The sequence below is a fragment of the Rhinichthys klamathensis genome, unplaced genomic scaffold (assembly GCF_029890125.1).
Source record: "Rhinichthys klamathensis goyatoka isolate OS25496 unplaced genomic scaffold, OSU_Roscu_1.1 h1tg000680l_1, whole genome shotgun sequence".
NCBI lineage: Eukaryota > Metazoa > Chordata > Actinopteri > Cypriniformes > Leuciscidae > Rhinichthys > Rhinichthys klamathensis.
The window spans coordinates 165,101-188,086 of NW_026607112.1; the positions used below are offsets into that span (position 1 = coordinate 165,101).

At 40.5% G+C, this 22,986-nt stretch overlaps 1 protein-coding gene across 2 annotated transcripts in view; it reads left to right on the forward strand.

The window, feature by feature from the left end:
• Positions 1-22,054, forward strand: part of gpr155a (G protein-coupled receptor 155a) — a 36,636-nt gene extending 14,582 nt beyond the window's left edge. The window contains exons 6-16 of one of the 2 annotated variants that reach the window (XM_056241885.1): positions 1,705-1,788; positions 1,911-2,031; positions 2,454-2,538; positions 3,934-4,024; positions 9,861-10,062; positions 11,807-11,893; positions 12,214-12,353; positions 15,499-15,594; positions 15,693-15,757; positions 21,184-21,318; positions 21,707-22,054. In XM_056241885.1, coding sequence (XP_056097860.1) covers positions 1,705-1,788; positions 1,911-2,031; positions 2,454-2,538; positions 3,934-4,024; positions 9,861-10,062; positions 11,807-11,893; positions 12,214-12,353; positions 15,499-15,594; positions 15,693-15,757; positions 21,184-21,318; positions 21,707-21,899 — 1,299 coding nt within the window. In that variant the 3' untranslated portion in view covers positions 21,900-22,054. Of the gene's footprint in view, positions 1-1,704; positions 1,789-1,910; positions 2,032-2,453; positions 2,539-3,933; positions 4,025-9,860; positions 10,063-11,806; positions 11,894-12,213; positions 12,354-15,498; positions 15,595-15,692; positions 15,758-21,183; positions 21,319-21,676 lie in introns of both variants that reach the window. The other variant, XM_056241886.1, reaches the window with a different exon arrangement.
• The last annotated feature ends 932 nt before the right edge of the window (positions 22,055-22,986 follow it).

The window sequence follows — 22,986 nt, forward strand, 5'->3', positions numbered from 1 at the left end:
GTGTCCTCATGCTCACACGCAGATGTGTGTTTTCATTTCTCTTTCTTCATTTCTCCTGCTTCCTCTTAAAAACATAAATTGTTACGGTGTGGTAATATTCTCGTCGTCCCTCATGCTGGTGGTGAGAGCACATGTTTGTGTTGCCTCTGCTAGAATGCAAATGATTATTAAGGGATGAAGGTAAATCCATGTTTTTATCAGTGTTGCTGGATATGTCGTGGAAACCAGAAATTAAATGTGTACATGCTGTGGGAAATCTGTAATTATGTCAGACTAATGTTTTGGGGAGGGTTTTTTTGGACAAGTTGAGACAAAAGATTAGAAAGTAACATTGTGCAATTTTTTGTGTCTGTTTATTTAAAAAATATTTTATTATTTTTTGGAGGGCAAACAATAAAAACGCATCATTAAAAGAAACAAATTCTTGAAAAGAAAAGTAGTCTGTCATAATCTTAGTTGTAAAATCTAATTTATTTATATGTAATATATTTATTTTAACATTTATTTCAAATTTTTTAAAGCACTGAGAAATCTGTAATTATGTCAGACTAATGTTTTTTTTGTTTTTTTGTTTTGGACATTTAGATTAGAAAGTAACATTGTGCAAATTTTATTTTTGTCTGTTTTACTTAAAAAATATTTATTAGATTTTATTTATTTAAAAAAATATTTTATCATTTTTTTGGAGGGCAAACAATAAAAACACATCATTAGAAGAAACAAATTCTTGAAAAGAAAAGTAGTGTGTCATAATCTTATTTATTTACGTATATGTAATATATTTATTTTTAACATTTATTTAGAATTTTTTAAAGCATTGTTTTGTAAAATATATAGTTGATAAATAATAATAAATGAGATTTGTGCACTCAATATATTATTACTTGGTTACACCACATGACAAATATAAAGTTAAATTTAAACTTATTTTTTAAAAGGGCATACAAGTTTTTCAGAACCATATAAAATCAACACAGAGTACATTTATTTGTACATATATTTGTATATTGAATATTTTGACCCTGATTTCAGATAAGATAAACCATCAGAAGTCAAGAATATTTAGGAAAATCTGATAAATCAAATGACATTTAACTCATTCACCTGTACAACAAAATGCTGATAATAAAATAAAGTTTAGTTTTTAGTTTTTTTCCCACATTAAAACATAAGCGGACGTGTGCAAGGACATGCACACATTGAATAAGTACCAGGATGCCAGTAACAGTCTTTACATGCAAAGAAATATTGGGTTAAGGGGCAAAGATCGATGCATGATCATACATGTTGTCGGGTTATTAAGCATAATCGTTGTAAGATGCATGTAAACACTCATTTTCATGTTGTTATCATCATTGAGGTTCTATGTTTGTGTGTCTAGTGTGATTGTGGGTTGGGGTGTTTCCAATCTCAGATGGTGTCATGATCTTCTGTTGACACTTCCTTCCTGTTGCGTTCTCTGTATAGCTTGGGAAAAAAACAAGAAACTGAAGTTTGGTTTAAACTTTATATATGACTATATTCAAGCATACACATGCAAACTTGGATGGATTCTCTGAACCAGTTCAACTGGTTTTGAGAAGTCGTTACTATAATTGCATGTACACAATTCACTGGAACATGTTGCGCTAAAAGTATCCAAAATACTGTGAAAACATGACAAATGTCTGAAACGCTCTGTCCGTGTTGTTCTCGTCACTGCAGGTGTGGAGCGTTGCAGTCATGCTACTGAGCAGAAAGTTTCACAGAGTTCCTCACATGTTCACCATAAACCTCTTTGTGGCGCAGGTGAGCTCACTGAGCAGCTGCTGGCTTTTAGATACTGTACTTTTACAGTCAAAAAATGCATCCTGATGATTTTCCCACCATGCATTCTTCATGCACAACCTTTTCCCGTCCTGTGTTTGCAGTTATTAGCCTGTGTTGGTATGATAGCGTGGAAAATCGTGGCGGCACAGAATAACTTCCTGGGTCAGGTGTTGACCTTTACTCTACTGTACACTTCTCTCTACAGCACCTATATGTGGCCTGGTGAGTCATCAGAGTGTGTATTTAAAATGAAAAAAATATGTCCCAAAACCTTAAAATAATACCTGGTCCATAGAACGGCATTAAAAACGGCCACTCTGTTTACAAGCTTAATTAGCATGTAACTGCTGGAAATGGGGTTTTCAATATTGTAACATGAAATATTCAAATAAAAAATTAATTGTACCCTTTGTAAATGAGTTTTTATATAAAAAATATCTATTAAAAGCAGCGGGTATGCGGAACTATAATGCAACCACTGTAGTTATGCTTATAGGAAGTACAACAAACTGTAATGTAAGCAGCTAAACCTTTCTTACATTATTACTGAAGGAAATCACTGAAATGTGATTGTGTGTGTGAAGGCACCAGAGGTTTGTGCTTGGGTTGAGTGTGTTTGAGTGCTCGTGTGTTGTGTGGTGCAGGTCTGATCGCTCTGTCTCTGCTGCTCATGAGGAGACGTGAGGAGATGAGCTTCAGGCCAGGGCTCACTGTGATCACTGGCTGGGGGTGAGTGGCGCACTCAACACACACACACACACACACACCAGTTGAGGATTACACTACTGAACCTATTTATACTCCATATGTTGAATATTTACTGCAGTATAAACCTTTTAAGAATGAGCTACTATGAGCTCTGAGGTTGTTCAGCTGTAGAATAGGTAGAGTTATAAAAAAAACAAAAACTTGTTTAATTGTGTGTCGAACACTTAAAGTCCCCCTGTGGTGAAAATCCAGCTTTTAATGGTGTTTATATGTCTATGTGGTGTTTTTAATATGCTTTAAGACAAGCCATGTGTAAATTCATAAGTCGACAGCATTGCTGAGTATTTTCTCCTTAAAACTGCAGTGAACCAAAGACAGTCTCAAAAACACGGTTTGAAATCGCTGGTGTTTCTGACGTCACAAACGACCTTGCAACCAATCAGATCAACGTGTCGGAGGGCTTTAGCATATCATTAACAGTGAACTAGCAGGGGAGTCTCCTGAGGAGCCAGGTTATCCCGGTATATTTTTCTGTTGATATGAAAAATCGGGTAGATTTAGCAATATAGCGGTTGAATTATGTATATTACGAACGGGAACATAGTTTGTGTAATATTAGCAACACATTATTAGCTGTTTGATAACATAGTCAAGCAAAAGGCTAATCATATTAATTACCATTATATGTCAGACATTATAAAGTGCGATATCATTGTGCAGCGTTTACCTCAGTAAGTTGGCCGAGTGGATCTCTGAGCTGAGTGAGTGAGTGGAGGCGGGGCTCATTTGCATATTTATAGAACCGCATGTACTAAATGAAGCAAGGGTGTAGAGTTACATTCAAGCTATTTTTAGGCATGAAGAATGTTTTATCACAGGAAAAAAAACATATAAATATGTAATTTTGGTGATCAAAGATGAGTTTTAAGGGATAAAATGATTGAATACAGGGGGACTTTAACAATAAAGGTTCTTTAATGACATTGATGGTTCCAGGAAGAAACTTTAACATCCACTGAAGCTTCTTTGGGGAACCAAAAATGGTTCTTCTGTTGCATCGCTACAAAACCTTTAAAAAAAAAAATCTTTATTTGTATGAGTGTATCCATAATAAAAGAGATTTCCTCTATGAGGCATTGCCAATGACGTAAAGCATTCGTCTTCCTACAGTCTCAAAGTACTTTAATTCAAATATATTGTATTTTATAATCAATGATTTAAGTACACAGTTTTTTTTTCTTTGTGTAATATTGTGTTTCGCCTCGTATCTGGACGGTTTGGTTCTTGGCTTGTAACACTTTATTGAGAAATTTCTGAAAGAATGAGGAAAATACTTCTGAAAACAAGGTTTCTCTGACAACTGAAATCCAGTCTTGTTGAGCTAAAGGCACTGATGTCTGCTGTTTTCTCTCTCAGTTTACCTGTTCTGGCTGTGAGTGTCCTCCTCCTGACAGGGCAAAGAATGCCAGACACCATCGACTCCGCATTCTTTTATGGAAAGACGCAGGTACAGATATGATGAAAGCATTATTCATATTGTGCACAATCCAATCTGGGTTTAAAATGCCATCTTTAGGACTGACCGTCCGTGCTGTTACTTTGCAAATCTGTTTGTTCGGGACTTCCGGTAATATAGTAAGCATTGATTTCTTTACTAATGAAGCACAATACTGTCTTCTCAAGTTCAAACGTGAAAGTTTGCCTCTGATCGTGTCCATTATCAACTCATGAGGTCACAGAAAGTGTTTCCCAACTTTTTTCTTGCCACAGCACCGTTTAGATTAAAAAATCCCACGGCAAAATTGCACAAACTTCGAATGGCGTTATAAAACTGGGTATTATATTAAAGGAAAACTATCAATTAATGTGAAACTTGAGCTTAAGTCAGGGAGGAACACGATAAGGTCATATAAGTAGTTATATAATGTTGTTAATAAATTAACAAATTTACATATCGCCGCTGTCAAGCAGAAACCTTGTTTTTTTAAAATAAAAACTGTCGTCAAAGTTGGTATTGTGGCTTTATACACTCACCTAAAGGATTATTAGGAACACCATACTAATACTGTGTTTGAGCCCCTTTCGCCTTCAGAACTGCCTTAATTCTACGTGGCATTGATTCAACAAGGTGCTGAAAGCATTCTTTAGAAATGTTGGCCCATATTGATAGGATAGCATCTTGCAGTTGATGGAGATTTGTGGGATGCACATCCAGGGCACGAAGCTCCCGTTCCACCACATCCCAAAGATGCTCTATTGGGTTGAGATCTGGTTACTGTGGGGGCCATTTTAGTACAGTGAACTCACTGTCATGTTCAAGAAACCAATTTGAAATGATTCGAGCTTTGTGACATGGTGCATTATCCTGCTGGAAGTAGCCATCAGAGGATGGGTACATGGTGGCCATAAAGGGATTGACATGGTCAGAAACAATGCTCAGGTAGGCCGTGGCATTTAAACGATGCCCAATTGACCCTTCGCTAAGCCCCGCCCTCCTTAGTTACTGTTGCTACGCCTGTCAAGCTTTCGCGGCTGCCACGTCTATTACAGTGTGAATGCACCGGTGTCAGACATTCCCAAGGAGATATTTAGTCATTTTTGGCGAACAAGTGAAATATCTGAGAGAGCAAGACAAAAGGGACAGCAGTATGCATTCGAGGGATATATCCACGACATAATATGCAACCGATTAGAGAATAATTTCATCAAAATTGAAGCTAAAGCCTATAACGTTAGGTCCCAGCGCATTGAGCGCAAGCAGCAGCCGCCTCCTTAGCAGACCATTCAAATGGGAAACACAAATTGAACAGCTATGTTCATGCACAGAAGAGTAAGTGAAATGTGAAAATAATCTAATAATTACAAATCAAACAGCTTATCCATCAATCTAACACCGGGAGAGCCGCGATCGGATTGGGGTAAAGTTACAGGGGTAACGTTAGTAGGCCGTCCGCCGTCGATTAACAAAATGCTGAAACATATTTTAAAGTATGTCAGTGAGCCTCCGTCTTGCCTTTAATCGTCTTATTTTACGTTCAAATATATGCATTATGAACAAAGAACCGCCATTATTTCCAAGCAATAGGCGTTTTAGACATTTAGTTGTGAATGGGTCTCCACACTGCTTGATCCACGCCAGGGATTTCACCCCTTTGGCTTTTAGGTTTCGGGAAGAGAAAAAATGCCATCCCACCGTCCAAACTTTTAGAATACCGGGTATCAGATTTGCACAATCCATACGCTCAACGCGTCGGTATGTTTCCCTCGCTCGAAAGCTTGACAGACCTCCCGCGCCTAGTTACGGTTGCTAAGCCACGATTGGCCAGTGGTGGTTTTCGGGCGTGGCTTAGCGAAGGGTCAATTGGCACTAAGGGGCCTAAAGTGTGCCAAGAAAACATCCCCCACACCATTACACCACCACCACCAGCCTGCACAGTGGTAACAAGGCATGATGGATCCATGTTCTCATTCTGTTTACGCCAAATTCTGACTCTACCATCTGAATGTCTCAACAGAAATCGAGACTCATCAGACCAGGCAACATTTTTCCAGTCTTCAACTGTCCAATTTTGGTGAGCTCTTGCAAATTGTAGCCTCTTTTTCCTATTTGTAGTGGAGATGAGTGGTACCCGGTGGGGTCTTCTGCTGTTGTAGCCCATCCGCCTCAAGGTTGCGCGTGTTGTGGCTTCACAAATGCTTTGCTGCATACCTCGGTTGTAACGAGTGGTTATTTCAGTCAAAGTTGCTCTTCTATCAGCTTGAATCAGTCGGCCCATTCTCCTCTGACCTCTAGCATCAACAAGGCATTTTCGCCCACAGGACTGCCGCATACTGGATGTTTTTCCCTTTTCACACCATTCTTTGTAAACCCTAGAAATGGTTGTGCGTGAAAATCCCAGTAACTGAGCAGATTGTGAAATACTCAGACCGACCCGTCTGGCACCAACAACCATGCCACGCTCAAAATTACTTAAATCACCTTTCTTTCCCATTCTGACATTCAGTTTGGAGTTCAGGAGATTGTCTTGACCAGGACCACACCCCTAAATGCATTGAAGCAACCTGCCATGTGATTGGTTGATTAGATAATTGCATTAATGAGAATTTGAACAGGTGGTCCTAATAATCATTTAGGTGAGTGTATATGGTCAGACACCTGCACATGCCATTATAATATTAACATTTTATGAAAATTAAAATCAAATGGAGTTATGAGGTTTTTGACCAGTGTCATGACAGAGATATGCGTTTTGTCAGTCGTTAGAACAGCCTCATCTGAGGCCGTCAGTGCAAGACGTTTTCAAGGTTATAAAGTTAACTGTAGCTACAGTATATGTGCGCTCGGTTTTCTTGTTGTTGAAATCTCATGATACAAAAGATGAAACGCTATGCACAAGATATTTAAAAGAGGAACGTTATATTGGCTAGAACTAGAACGCAAATACCAGACTAAGACTTTTCTCCGCTCTTCAAACATAAACACAAAAAATTTGCCTTTATAGACATTGTGTCTCTAAAGTAATGTAAACTCTGTACTTATTCAAACATCAGTTCTTTTTTTCTATGTGCATTGCAAACAAGCAGAGATCTCGCTGCGTGCAGCACTTCATTCATGATAGACACGGGCAGTTATGAGGTTTGACTGACAGTTTGAGGAGCCAATCGAGTTACGAGCTTTAGCCACAAGCTCTTTTTAATACTTTTCATTGGTTAATTTTTTTTTTAAACCCACATTAAGTCAAGTCAAGTCATCTTCATTTATACAGCGCTTTTAACAACGTAGATTGTTCCAAAGCTGCTTTACAGTGATAATAGGAAATTAAAGTAACAGATTGTTTTGGCTTTATGGCAGCTCTAGAATAAAGTTATTTTCCAGCTAAAGTTAGTTTTAATTGATTCACTTCCGTCGCAACGATCATTAGTTATTAACTTAGGGTTAACTTAGGGTTAAACTCTTAAGTTCTCTCTACGCAAACTTTAAAAACACGAACCTGTGAGAACGCTGATGGCGTGCACATGCATATTAAGAGTTCATTTTATAGGTATGCGCGTTTGAATATATGTGCGCAGGCATTTAGTCCTTCCCTAAAAAAACAACCCTCAACAAACTACTTGTCTGGCCTTAATATTTATAATACAGAATTTTATTGCTTCGGCGAAGCCAATTAAGTGGGTTAAATGATGACCAATATCTTAAATGACTTAAATCCATTGATTTTTAAAAATAAAATAAGATAAAAATGTCTAAATAAAGAGATACAAGGTTTCCGCCCGACAGCGACGATATATTTTTATTTGTAGCATTCATTTTATTCATTGTTTTCTTTTTTTGGAATTTGATAATTCTCCACGGCACACGTGACGAGGAACAGTGGTTTAGATGTGCAAGACGCTGAATAAACACAGTCTGACACACATGAACAAAAGAAACAAGTCAGAGTTCAACTCCGTTATAACTATAACGATAACTATAACAATAACTATTAGTGTCCACACCAACGTACGATAACGTTCTGTTTATTATAAGCATATGCTGCAGTTCTGTTGTCTGCCACTGTAATGCTCAAGCTCTTTAGAGTTGGGGCGGATTCTGATTGGCTGTCAATGTTTTTATCCTTCATCAGCTGGAGAAAATGTTTTGATTAAAACTAAATGATTCTTCTGTGTAGTTAACGTTATAGCTGTGGTGTGGCCTTCCCAATTCTCATAGAATTAGAACAACTATTAAAACTTTTTATAGTCATTATAGTTATCGCCCTTGGTGTTAAATGCATAGTTCACCCAAATATGCTTGTTTATGGAGGCTGATCACATGAATGTGGAAGACTTTCTTATACTTACGGCTTAAAAACATGTGCACATTATTGTCCTAGAACAATCACATGGCAATGACATCATCTTCCACCTAGATTCTATTGTTTTACTCATAAAGCTCCATTTTGTTGATCTTTCAAAGATTGATTGATGAATATAGGAGTTTTGTGATGATATTATTGAGGTTATCTAGTATTCTCCTAAAAGCTGACAAAACTCTCTGGGAAAATGGACCTGTACTCATCCTAAATGGATAAACCACAATGTGCAAGTCATCATATAATGATTACTAAATTAGAACTAAATTACTAAAATAGAACAAAAAAAACTAAATTAATAACTTTTTACAACAAAAATGAAACATCACTGAACTTACTTAAAGGTGCAAAACGCAAGTCTCTGAGTTTTTGCAGAACTACGCCCCCTCTGGCGACAAGCGAAACTGCAACCAGAGTTGTGCACGCTCATGGACCATTCACGGGAACAATTTACTATTTTTACCGAAAAAGACAATATAGCCAATGCAACGGCGTTCTTCCTTGTTGGTCAATGACATGATCACCTTAGCATGTTAGCAATGGACACAAGGCTAACGTTACCGGTAGGCCATACACAAAAACATAGTTAGCATCTTTTATTGGATATGTTTTATGTTTCATGTTGTACTATTCTTCCGAACACAATTCCTAGTTTATGAAACTGTTCACTAACAATGGTAGTAAAACCAATTCTGATTGTATATGTATCTAGCTTACGCTGAAACATTACACATTTTACGCATCGTCATTTGTTGTCATACATAGATTGGCCGTATCAAACATTAGAGACTGGGCTATATCTTACCGTTTTATCAAGAAAAAAAAGCCAACTGAGGATCCCGTTTGAGACCAAGAGCAGACCGGAGATCTCTCCATTTGTTGAATGCCTTCCCGAGGTTGACTCTCGTCTTACTCCGACGCCTGTCTGACTCCAATTTGGACCTTGGTGGCACTAGACAAAAATGTTCTTTTCTTTACTTTACGTGGAGTTTGCGTTGGGGTTTGGAATGGACTACAAGCCGGTCTCTTTAAATCCATCTTCTACCTTTGACGCACGAGTTGTCTTCGCTGATGCAGAGAATGGCGGCGCCGGCGAATACACAAACCTGCGAGACATGACGTCACGCCCAGTCTCAAATTCGAGCCCGAATCCCTCTTATATATTTTACTGTACAGGATTATAGAGGCAATCTCAGTGCGCAGAGAAGAGCTCATTCAGCCCATCAGGCAGTTGTTTAAGCATGTATAGGATAGAAAAACAGGTATTTTTAACATGAAAAGTTGCGCAATGCACCTTTAAGCTGGACTGTGACGCTATTTCCTTCTGGAAACAAACTTAGTTGCATTATTTTCCTGTCATCTCTGTAAAGCTGCTTTGAAACACTCTGCATTGTAAAAAGCGCTGTATAAATAAATGTGACGTGACTTGACTAATGACTGCATTTTCACTACAGGTCCTGAAACATAGCTGTAATGTAATGTGTTTTGTAGGTGCTGTGCTCATCTGTGGTGTTACTCGTGAGTATCATGCTGTGCGGGATCTCTCTCGCACTGCTCAGCAGACGAACGCGAGACTATCACACACTCGAGCATGGATCAGTCTCTGGCAGTGAGGAGGATGTGAGGCTTCCCTGCGACACAGACACACAGAGCTCTGTTGAGCCGCCCTGTGCTGTAGGCAGCATCAACACAGGTATGACACTGACAACTCCTCCTTTATTTCTAAAACTGTGGGGCCAGATTCATGAAAAAATCCTTTTTAAAGTCAAGTAGATAGGAGAACTCCACAAGTGGGCTGTGCCTCCGAAAGGGGGCGGAGTCTAGTCGCGCAAAGACTTTCTATAGAGGGTATGCGCGTGACGTCACCGTCGGCCAGAGTGAGTGGCAAAAACACTGAGCGGCATTTGTTTTCAGTGTGAATGCCACGAAAAACACACAAAACGCATCTAAAACGGGAAAGAGCTTTGAGATTGAGTCTGAGGTATATTTTTAGAGAATGCCGAAAGATACAGAACAGAGAAACAAATGGATCGCTGCGATTCATAGAAACAACTGGACTCGCGAAGGTGGATTTGCAGTTATCATTTTTGTGTCAATATGCTGATATTTAGTGGTAAAATCATACCCTATATTTTATTGACAACTCCTCAATGAAATATTTACCATCGTATATTCTACATAATTGGATGTTTTTTAAATAAACACTGACAAAAAACTATACAAGTTTTAGGGTTGGACGATATGATGATATATGTAACACTGATATGAGTGATCAGCCGGATTTAGACCTAACGTTACCTATATTAAATTTATATAAAGCGTTCACAGGCAATTTTGCTCTATGTATTTCCCCTGCGTCTAAATCAGGCACATATACATGTCAGGAAACACGATTCCTGCTGCATGTCAATATCCATGGATCACTGAATCTTTGATAAGTTGCAAGTAAACGCTATTTTGAGTCCAACTTGTAGTTTTAACTGATCATTGTTTGTTTTACTCGCGTTTTCGCAGCAGCTCTTTTGCCCCTCGGTCTGGCTAACGTGATCCTGCGGGAAAGTGACGTCAATGCATACCCCCTTTCTGTTTTCTAAATTCCACCCCTGCTATTTGATCACTATATGTAGAACTGTATGTTAAAGTGAAATGCCATATGCAGCAATACATGTTTCAAACAGTAGTATGTTTTCAAACATGACAGTTCAGCAAGTGACACCTGGGTATAATCTCAGAAATAAATACCTTTATCCTGCATTTTTTATCTAATTTTGTATGAACTAAGAGTTAAGCAGTTAAACCATAATGCATTTGCCACACTGGAAATGGAAGTCAAGAACATTGAATTGTGGGATATAGTATTTCACACACTGTGCTCTGGTTGTAAACTGCGCACTTTAGAAATGGAGTGGGTCACCTGGTTATCCCATAAACATACAGATGAAACTCGAAAAATTTGAGTATGGTGCAAAAGTTCATTTATTTCATCAATTCAACTTAAAAGGTGAAACTAATATATTATATAGACTCATTACATGCAAAGTGAGATATTCCAAGCCTTTATTTGTAATAATTTTGATGATTATGGGGTACAGCCTATGAAAACCCCAAAGTCAAAATTAGAATATTGTGAAAAGGTTTTCATAAGCTGTAAGCCATAATCATCAAAATTATAACAAATAAAGGCTTGGAATATCTCACTTTGCATGTAATGAGTCTATATAATATATTAGTTTCACCTTTTAAGTTGAATTGATGAAATAAATGAACTTTTGCACCATACTCAAATTTTTCGAGTTATAGTGAGCACAGAATACTGAGAATGAAAGTAGTAAGTAGTATGCCATTCTGAGCCTACAAAAGCATTGAGTGTAAAATATCTATGGCTCTATGAGAGATGAAGACTGAGGTTGTTGACTAATCTTTATGTGTTTTTTAAGATTGTCAGATGTGTGAGTGCGCAAGTGACCGTGAGCAGAGCATGCCTGATGTGACAAGCCCCAAAGAGGAAGCGTCCATACACACAGGTTCGCTCTTTCTTTCAGTTCCTGTTCACTCAATCTGTCTCGAGATGGATAAGACGTTGCTTTATTGGTCAGAGGTCCTCGTTTGAGACAGTGCTGTAGCTAGACCTCAATAGGACACACAGTAGATGTATGGATAAGATGTGAAATCAATGATACCACACTAATAGACCTGTGCAATAAAACAGAATATTCATTATTGCATGATCTATTTCTTTACTGACTTCTGCATTTAATACAGTTTTTTTATGGAAACTGAATGGAATACATTTCAAAAGGGGAAGAAAAATGAGATCTGCATATCATTTAAATGCTGTTTTCAGGTCAGTGTAGCCAGCAGTGCTCACCCTCAAGCTGTTTGCTGGCTGAAGAGGAACAGAAAGAAGCGGATAGACAGAACACAGATATACAGTCGACGAGACACGTGCTGGTGTGTCTGTTACTGACCGTCTGTCTCCTCGCTGTGAGTACAGGATCACTCATTCACTCATTCACTCATTCAGTGGCTATAACAACTATAAAACAGCTGGGTATTGTGATGTAAAAGGCAAGTCATATCAGAACTTCTGCACCTTAAAGGGTTAGTTCACCCCAAAATGAAAACTCTGTCAGTAATTACTCTCCCTCATGTTGTTCCAACCCCGTAAGACTTTCGTTCATCTTCGCAACACAAATTAAGATATTTTTGATTAAATCTGAGAGCTGGATCACTCCTCCATAGGCTTCTTAAGGGATCGAAACTGGCCGGCCCAAAAGTTATGAAAGACAGCATTAAAATAGTCCGAGTGACTACAGCGGCTCAACCTTAAGTTTATCAAGCGACGAGAATACTTTTTGTGCGCAAAAAAACAAACAAAAATAACGACTTAATTCAACTATTCATTTCCTTCTCTGTGGGCTGCGAGATTTCACGTAGTGTAACAGCGCAGCGCTTCTATGTTGTACGTCACACGCATCACACACATGACCAGCGTCGGCCAATAGCGAGCCTGCGTGTGACGTACAACACAGAAGCGTTGCGCTGTTACACTACGTGAAATCTCAAGGCCAACAGAGAAGGAAATGAATAGTTGAATAAAGTCATTATTTCTGTTTGTTTTTTTGCGCACAAAAAGTACTCTCGTCGCTTGATAAACTTAAGGTTGAGTCACTGTAGTCACTCGGACTATTTTAACGATGCCTTTAATAACTTTTGGGCCGGCCAGTTTCGATCCCTTAAGAAGCCTATGGAGGAGTGATCCAGCTCTCAGATTTAATCACAAATATCTTAATTTGTGTTCCGAAGATGAACGAAAGTCTTACGGGGTTGGAACAACATGAGGCAGAGTAATTACTGACAGAGTTTTCATTTTTGGTGAACTAACCCTTTAATGTAACTGTGCGTTCACACCGCCGCCGGCGAGAGCGTCAAAGTGGCCGGAAGTCATTCATTTTCAATGAGAGCCGGTGGCGAGCTCCGGCAAAGGGTGGCGCGGCGCGGCGCGTCTTGGACGGTGAGAGCGGCGAGGAGAGTTGAAGTCAGGTCAACTTTATGGTAATAAGCAATGACGCAGTTTGGCGGCAACCGGCGGCAACCAATCGGAATGTAGAAGTGCTCCGTTTGAGAGAATTCCAGAGAACGCAGTCCTGTAAACTTTGGTTCCGACCACATTAGTTCCCAAGCAAAATAGAGGAGAGGTTGATCATTTGAATTTGATAAGAAGGCGCGCAACACTATTTATAGACAAGATTTTCATGCTAGAACACTTTTTCAGCGGGAATGCAAATTATAATAGCACTTAACCATGAACACAAAAGCCACATCACACAAATGGCTTTTTAGCGAACATGTCACTATAATTGTTAAGTTCTTTCCATCGATCAATTTTCTGCAAACATAACGATCGGACATGCTTGTTTGCTTTGCGGCCCCTTTAAATACAGTTTTAAAAAAGACCACGCATTCGATCTACGTCAGAGCATCAGAGCGTCCACGAATCTTTCCACGGCGTCGCTGGCAGGGCAGCGAGAGCGAATTTTGCCGCACTCGCCGGCGGCGGTGTGAACGTACGGTAAAAAACACAACCTATGCAATGCCACTGAAAACCTAGGTGACACAAAGTGAAACTGCATTCACACCACTGAATCGAATGCCTAGTTGAAGCAAGGAATATTCTCCAGTCTTCTTTGCAAAAATGGGTAACACTTTATTTTAAGGTGCTTGTAATAAGCAGTAATTAACAGTTAATAAGACACTTATAAGACCTTATAAGATGCATATAAGCATTAACTACTTAATATAAGGGTTAATTAAAGGTCCAGGCCCTGAAGAGATCAGGGAAACTACTCCCTCTTGGGAAGGTCAATTTTTAAGGGACTGGGAGTTTGTGTTACCACTTATGTTTGTTCGGCTGTTCTAAAAGTGCAATGTATTGATACTTGAGAAATGTATTATTTCATTTATTTTATTTATTATCATTAGTTAATGCTTATATGCATATTATATGCATCTCATAAGGTCTTATAAGTGTCTTATTAACTGTTAATTACTGCTTATTACAAGCACCTTAAAATAAAGTGTTACCCAAAAATGTTTCAGATCTGTTAAATTGGATTTTATTTTGACAAAAACTACGTATTTTGAACACTCGATAGAAAATATAAAAGCCAATTATTAACCATACTTACAGGTTGTTTTATTCTGAGGAGCAAGTTAGTCCAAATAAACTGGGTACTGACCCGTCTTTCACTGACAAGCGTTTTGCGAATCCTGCGCTGCAGTTGCCGAGATTTACGAAGCAGTCGTCGGTAGAATGATGGGAACACAACTAAAGGTTGGGATTATTCTGCTGTGGTATTGTTGTAGAAATTAATTTTACCACACATCCTCATTCTTTGGAAGTGAAAATAACTCGAATTTGCCGTCACAGGTCTGATGTAAACCACACGAACCAGCTACAGTGTTTGAGGGTCAAAGTAGACGTTCGCGGGCAGCCAACAAAGACCATAGACGAGTATTATGCAAATGTGTTTCTGCGTTACATAAGCGGGTCACGGAAGTGAGACTGGAATCCCTGACGACTCGTTTCAGAGTCGATTCTTTCTTTTGTTTATCGTACAAACAACTGTGTTACACACTGCATGAAAGCGAATATTCGAAAAAACATAATAGCGGCACTTTAACAGAGCGTTAACACGTTTATAAGACCTCGAGTATGTGATTTCATGTGGTTTCAGTTGTTCCTAAATTTTTTTGTAAATTTAGAATAAAATTTAGAACGAAAGTTATTGATGAATCATGATTTGTTCGTGAAAATATATTCGATTTTTTGTTTACTTCATATATGATACCATATGGATACCACTCTTCTCTTTGGTCTGGGTTTCACTGTTATTTACAGTACAGTTGTAGTGACTCTTCATTCTCTCTCTGTGTGTGTGTGTGTGTGTGTGTGTGTGTGTGTGTGTGTGTGTGTGTGTGTGTGTGTGTGTGTGTGTGTGTGTGTGTGTGTGTGTGTGTGTGTGTGTGTGTGTGTGTGTGTGTGTGTGTGTGTGTGTGTGTGTGTGTGTGTGTGTGTGTGTGTGTGTGTGTGTGTGTGTGTGTGTGTGTGTGCGCGCGCGCGTGGTAGAATCTCTCCAGCTGTCTGTGGTGGCTCTTTAATACAGATCCAGGACAGCTGTATGTGGAGTTGCAGTTCTTCTGTGTCGTGGCCAATTTCGGGCAGGTGAGTGTGTGTGTGATCCTATCACATGTGTTGTGCTGGAGTTAAAATATCCAACGCTTTTCCTGAAACATGCATCTCTTACTGTCTTCCCTCTGTAGGGTCTCATTTCATTCGCATTTTTTGGCCTTGACAAGCATTTAATTATCTCTCCGTTCAAAAAAAGGTAACTCAACTTTTTGCAAAACTCTTCAAGCTTTAAAGGGCTCAAATGATGACGAATCAAATTTTACTTGATCTTTTGACACACTATGAAAGCTTACTGTTATTTTCTGGAATTAAAACTTCCTCCCCATTCCAGACGGAGCATTTATTGAGGCTAAGCTGAAAAAACTGTTTTTTTTTCATATCCACAACTCCAGTCAGGCAGATGAACACATCATGACAGTCAACATTTACACATTAATGATAAAAAAAAAAAAAAAAACAGTACATGTAATTATTTTTCTAACTTTCTTTGATGCCAAAAAGGGACAATTCTTGTAGCCACGTTTCCATTACAGATTTGCGATATTTCGATATTTTCAATAAAAAATGATTGCGAAATGGCGGCGTTTCCATTAACCAATAGCCTGGATGCCAGCCGAACTTAGCCCCGCCCACAACATTTGAGGCTCCGTTGAGAAGCAAGTATGCCCGAATCAAAGCTGTTCGGACCAATCAAATTGTCAGGGCGGGCTTTATACGATGATGGACAGATGATCAACCGTAACGTAATCATCCACGTCACCAAAGAGCGCTTGGGTTGAATTAGTTTACAACAAAGATGGCCGCCGCTGGAGAACTGAGATGTGTAGATTCAGCCATCGCGTCTGTTATAGAAGATGTAGACGGGGCATACATTTTAAAAGAGGAACAGAGAACCGCGATCAAGGCATTTGTCGATCGGAAAGATGTTTTTGCCGTCCTTCCTACGGGATTCGGCAAAAGTTTAATTTATCAGCTGGCTCCGATGGTCGCTAAGAAGATGAGACGCAATGAAAACCCTGTGGTCATTGTTGTTTCTCCTTCGGTCGCACTCACGGGCAACCGAAATGGGCATCACGGCGATGCAACTCGGCGTGCACGACGAGGCGGACATAACCAGCGGTCGTTGCCAGCTCCTTTTCGGAAACCTGGAATTTTGTCCGTTGCTCTGATTGGTTGTAGGTCTATCCAATTGAGTGCAGAGGCATCTTCTTTCCTGGTTCGGTTGAAACACGCCTAATGGCGCAGTGTCAGAGTCACATACTGACTAGAATCTCAGTATGACGACGTCAGGCTAATTAACCGATGTTATGCGACTCATTGCGCAATTACGCAATCTAAAATTACGTTTGAGTCATTCCAAAAATCATAGCAACGGATGTTGATACATCTCAGCCACCGCACTAGCCATTTTTTTTAATCGAAGGAGACGTAGACGTTATATCCAAGGCATTAATATCCAAGCATTAATGGCCTTATACTTGTGAGCGACACATATGAGGTGTTTCTCCCTCATATCTGCTTCAAGGTCTTGATACATTTTTGCATTTCTTTGTTGATAAGAATCCAGTATTCCCGTAATACTTTAGTCTTTTATGAGTTTAGTCTCGTCTTCTGTCCAAACACACCGCGTCATCTTTAAAGAATGATCGACTGTTACGTACGTCAGGTGACCTGTAAATGTGCAAAAACTGTTTCCATTGCAGTTTTGCAAAATATACATTTTTCGAATTGCATGAAAAACCACCTCATGCTGGTGTAAAACTTTATTTTAGTGATATATGGAAGTTTTTGCGAAATTGACGTAGCATCGTTTTGAATGCACAGTTCAGTCGCAAAATATACGTCATAAAAGCCGTCTTTCTGTTTTGTATCTTTAGGTTCAGTGTTAAAAATTAACTCTAAGAGGCTTTTTACATGACACCGATTTCAAATACGAACGTAAAACATTTTATGCGTTTTGGCCGTTCGTTTACACGACAACAGCGTTTTGGATGCCTGGAAACACAAATTTTTTACACCAGTTTCAAAGTGCAAGTTTCTGAAAACGGTCTCCATGTAAAAAACAAAACAATAGGTTACTTGTGTAACCCCAGTTCTCTGATAGCATTAAGTGAGGTGTCTCGCTATGGGATATTCCCCAGAAGCCCTATTACATTACGCCAGCCCCGATTGGCTGTCAGACATGACGTAGTGTCTGGGAGTGGCTACCCCACCCCTCAGTATAAGAGGAGCAACACAACGTCATTACGACATTCAAAACAAGCACACCTCTTCCTCGCTTCACACAGCAAGGAGGGTGATCTGATGAGACACCTCACTTGTACCCCTTTTCCATCAGCAAGAACCAGGTGCTAGTTCAGAGCCAGAGCTATTGCCAGTTCGGAGTTGGTTCGACTGACGAGCTTTCTAAGAACCGGTTTGCCTTTCCACAGACCAGAGAGCCACCACAGAGCCAGATCTTACATCACTGTATACATCTCATGTTGCCCAGCAACACTAGCGCGGCAGCGCCAAACACAAACACATCAGGCTTGTTCGAGATGTATCAGCTTCTCGCAGACCGATCGCCGCATGACATCAAAACACTGCGAAAGCGATCCAAAAGCACAAGGAGTCGTTTACTCTTCAAACACTCCCGCAGCTCCAATCAGCCGCGCCGCTCCGATGCATCTCGAACAACCCATCAACAATGGCGGTTACTAGTATTGATACTCATGGCTTTGCAAACATACATTGGCATCCAAACATGGCGAATCCAACGCATTCGTGCAGCTCGCCGTAACTTGCATAGATGGAGATTACAATCGAGCTACTATTTGCTTGATTAGCTGCTATTTAAAAAATGGTCACTAGTGTCTGTTCGTCTTGTTGGTCACGGTAACCCCGCCCCCAGCCCCTGACGCAAGCGGTTCTTACTTCTAGCCTAGCAATGTTTTGGTGCTACTTAAGAACCACTTTTACTGGTTCGGAGCTGGTGCTCTGGGTGTCGAAAAACAAACAACCGATTTGAAATTAGGCTCTGGCTCCGAACCAGCACCAGCTCTGCCTTGGTGGAAAAGGGGTATAAATGCACTTAATCAGAGAACTGGGGTTACGCAAGTAACATATTGTTCTCTTTCAAGCATACGTTTTGGTGTCTCACTATGGGATATCCTAACTCCCGTATTGCCATATAGCCTGCCTCGAACTCCTACGCTCAATATGGCATGTGCTAAAGTTTGAGCTGTAATATCCAGTTTAGAAAACCTTGCAAATGTATGCGGCGAGGACCAACTCGCCGCTTCGCAAATATCCTGTATCGTGACTCCTTTAAAGAGAGCCCATGAAGTTGACATTCCCCTTGTTGAGTGTGCAAGTGATCCAGCTGGGGACACATGACCCTTACTGGAATATGGGTGATTTAGTTTCTCTGCAGCGCGTTTGCACACATCTGGCAGATCAACACTGAGAAGCTGGGAGGATGTTGCCCCGCCCGCCTCTTCCGTGGATCCGGGTGCGCAGGGGGGAGGAATGCGGAGTCCTCGAAGTCTTCCTCTTCAGAGAGAAGAAAGTCCGATTGCCCCTCTTCCTCGAAATCACGCACGTCCTCTTCCTCGGCCGTGCTGAGCAGACTGGGCCGAGGTACGCACACATCGAGCTGCTCACCCTAGGATAGAGCTGCCGGGGTGGGCAACTCTACAGGAATGGATACCTGTGGAGTAGCAGCTGGCACGGGGCAAGGTGTTATGAGGGGATCCCTGGAGTGCTAGCCTACGACGAAGGCTCTTCAGTGCAGTGGCTCATTGGTTCATGTAGGTTGTCTACAAACCGGAAGGTTAGTGGTTCAATCCCCGGTTCCACCTGACTGAGTGTCAAGGTGTCCATGACCGGCGAGGTGTCCATGAGCAAGACACCTAACCCCAGCTGCTCCCGACGAGATGGATGGCGCCTTGCATGGCTGACACCGCCGTCGGTGTATGAATGAGTGATTGAATGGGTGAATGTGAGGCAATATGTAAAGCGCTTTGGTGGCCATTGGGTCTGTAAAAGCGTTATATAAATGCAGTCCATTTACCATTGATTTATTTCATGGTGAAGCGTGCGCAGTGTTCACATGAATCGCCAATTGAGCATGTTTCAGCCCAGTCCAACCTGTGCTGCGCTCCAGTCCAAAATTGTCACGCCCTTCACTCGCTAACTTCCCTCCGTCTCGTTCACTCGGATGTACGTCATTGCTTACGTTGCACGAGTGCCCACTACTGGCGGAAACGGCAATGGGCTGAATTGGAACGTCTTAAACCCTTGCTCACTTGTAATCAGCTATGGAGTTGATTTATTATTTGTTTAATGCAGCATCCAAATGTATATAGATGTGTTTGGGTTGTTTTAAATTAAAAAAAATCATTATTAATATATCATAGAGTTGTTTGTGGTGGTGGGGATTAGACGAGATATGTGGTGACGTCACAAACAATCATGTTGCATTGTGGTATATGGAGCTGCCTGAAGTGTACATAGGAAATAGACTCGCTCCCTCGGTCAAAATCGAGGGAACAAGTGTCTGTCCATATAAACTTCCCTCGTCCACTTCACGAAAATGGCGGCAGGGATTCCCCCGAGGGGAAGTGCTTAGGGAAGTTTGCAAGTGCTTGTCTAAAAGTGGACTTGAACGCAGCACTGGTGTGTGTCCTTGCATGAAATTTTGTTCCCGCATGAACAAAGTCGCACAGGTTCTCCCTCACTAGCCGGGATAGTCTGCATCGTTGTGTCGAACAATCCTTGCAATCGGCTGTAATGCGACTCGAAGGAGCCAGGCGAAAAGCGGCGTGGTGGCCAATAATTCGTCCAGAAGGTCGTTGGAAAGTTTGTAGGCTTCTGGTGTGAAGCGAGAAGAGGTTTTTGAATGTCGTAATGACGTTGTGTTGCTCCTCTTATACTGAGGGGTGGGGTAGCCACTCCCAGACACTACGTCATGTCTGACAGCCAATTGGGGCTGGCGTAATGTAATAGGGCTTCTGGGGAATATGCGGACGGGGTGTATCCCATAGCGAGACACCGAAACGAATGCTTGAAAGAGAAACACGAATCTGTGAAAACTGTGACGTCATGCACATGCGTATTACGTGTTCAGTCTATAGTGTTTCATCGCCATCTACTGGCCTGGGAGCAGAATACAGCGTTTTTATATAACGTTTACTTATTGTATAATTTTCTATTTTGGTCCGAACCAAGAGAGTGTAAACACAATCAAAAAGCAAAGCGGCTGGAGCGAGTAAAAAGATCCCTAATTTCTGAATAGTGGTTCATTTCAGTTGCTTCGAGATCCTGTCACAATGTAAGGCAGAACTGCAAAGAGGCTGTAATCATGGGATTACAAACTTTATTGACATTTATGTTGTAAGTGTAAGTGTAATAAATTAATTAGCCATTTTGTAGCATTAATAGTCCAATTACTGGTCATTACAGTGTTGAGGTTGCTTCCAAAAACATTCCCAAACAGTGTTTGTGTCTTTTCTTCAATAAATGTTCTGGATGGGGGAAAGAGCTTGTGTTTAAACAGTATAAGAAAAACAATCCTGTTTAATGTGAATATTAGATACATAATTAGGGTAATGATTAGATGTCTTGTGTATGTCGGCAAAGGTTAGCGAGCCTGTGGCGGGGTTGGGGTCAGGAGGTCAGCGGCTCCGTGGCGTCTGAGGAGATCAGACTGACCTGCAGTCAGTTCCTTACATATCATAAGCAGCAGTGCGTCAGAGACATTGTTCACAAGAAAAGGTGAGAGACTCTTCACTGCCATCTCTTGTTTATTTATGCATTCATTCGCTTGTTTGATTTGTTTTTGGTGCATGCACAAAAAGTCATATTTAGTCTTATTTTGATCATGGTTTTCCCATTACAGCATGTTTGTGCATTAAAACATGTTTGCACATTTGCATGAATCTCTCTTGGATTTCCCCCCGCCCCTTTTCTCTTGCTTTCTAATCATCTCTCACTTCCTGTCTGTGTGCCGCTTGCTTTCCGTGCTCTGTGCTGGTGTGTGTGTTTGGGTGACCCGTGCTCTTGCTCTGTGCTGGTGTGTGTGTTTGGGTGACCCGTGCTCTTGCTCTCTGCTGGTGTGTGTGTTTGGGTGCAGTGGGTGACGCGTGCTCTTGCTGCTGTGCAGGTGTGGAGAGAAAAGCACCGCTGAGACGTTCCTGGGCAGTGAGATGGTCTGCTGGCTGCAGAGCGTGGGATTGGCCGCTGACCCGGGCGAGGCTTTAGCGTACGGCTCTCGTCTGCTCGAGGGCCGAGTCATTCAGCACATCAGCCTCGAGTTCGGCTTCCTGGATGAGGCCTTGCACTACCGCTTCACATAGACTCAGACCGCTTCCAAGGCTGCTGATGGATGGACAGTGGTTCATTTTAGGGCACATTTAAAGGGATAGTTCACCTAAGAAAAGAAAATTAGCCCATGGTTTACTCGCCCTCAAGCCATTCTAGGTGTATATGACTTTCTTCTTTCAGACGAATACAATCAGAGTTATTTAAAAAAAAAGTGCTTTATAGTGGCAGCCCTTTCTGTTTTGAAGTCCATAAAAGTGCATCTATCCATCATAAAAGTGCATCTATCCATCATAAAAGTGCATCTATCCATCATAAAATTGCATCTATCCATCATAATAGTGCCTCTCTCCATCATAAAAGTGCATCCATCCATGATAAAAGTGCATCTATCCATGATAAAAGTGCATCTATCCATCATAAAAGTGCATCTATCCATTATAAAAGTGCATCCATCCATGATAAAAGTGCATCTATCCATCATAAAAGTGCATCCATCCATGATAAAAGTGCATCCATCCATGATAAAAGTGCATCTATCCATTATAAAAGTGCATCCATCCATGATAAAAGTGCATCTATCCATGATAAAAGTGCATCTATCCATCATAAAAGTGCATCTATCCATTATAAGTGCATCCATCCATGATAAAAGTGCATCTATCCATCATAAAAGTGCATCCATCCATGATAAAAGTGCATCCATCCATGATAAAAGTGCATCTATCCATTATAAAAGTGCATCCATCCATGATAAAAGTGCATCTATCCATTATAAAAGTGCATCCATCCATGATAAAAGTGCATCTATCCATCATAAAAGTGCATCTATCCATTATAAAAGTGCATCCATCCATGATAAAAGTGCATCTATCCATCATAAAAGTGCATCCATCCATGATAAAAGTGCATCCATCCATGATAAAAGTGCATCTATCCATTATAAAAGTGCATCCATCCATGATAAAAGTGCATCTATCCATGATAAAAGTGCATCCATCCATGATAAAAGTGCATCTATCCATCATAAAAGTGCATCTATCCACCATAAAAGTGCATCTATCCATCATAAAAGTGCATCTATCCATCATAAAAGTGCATCTATCCACCATAAAAGTGCAT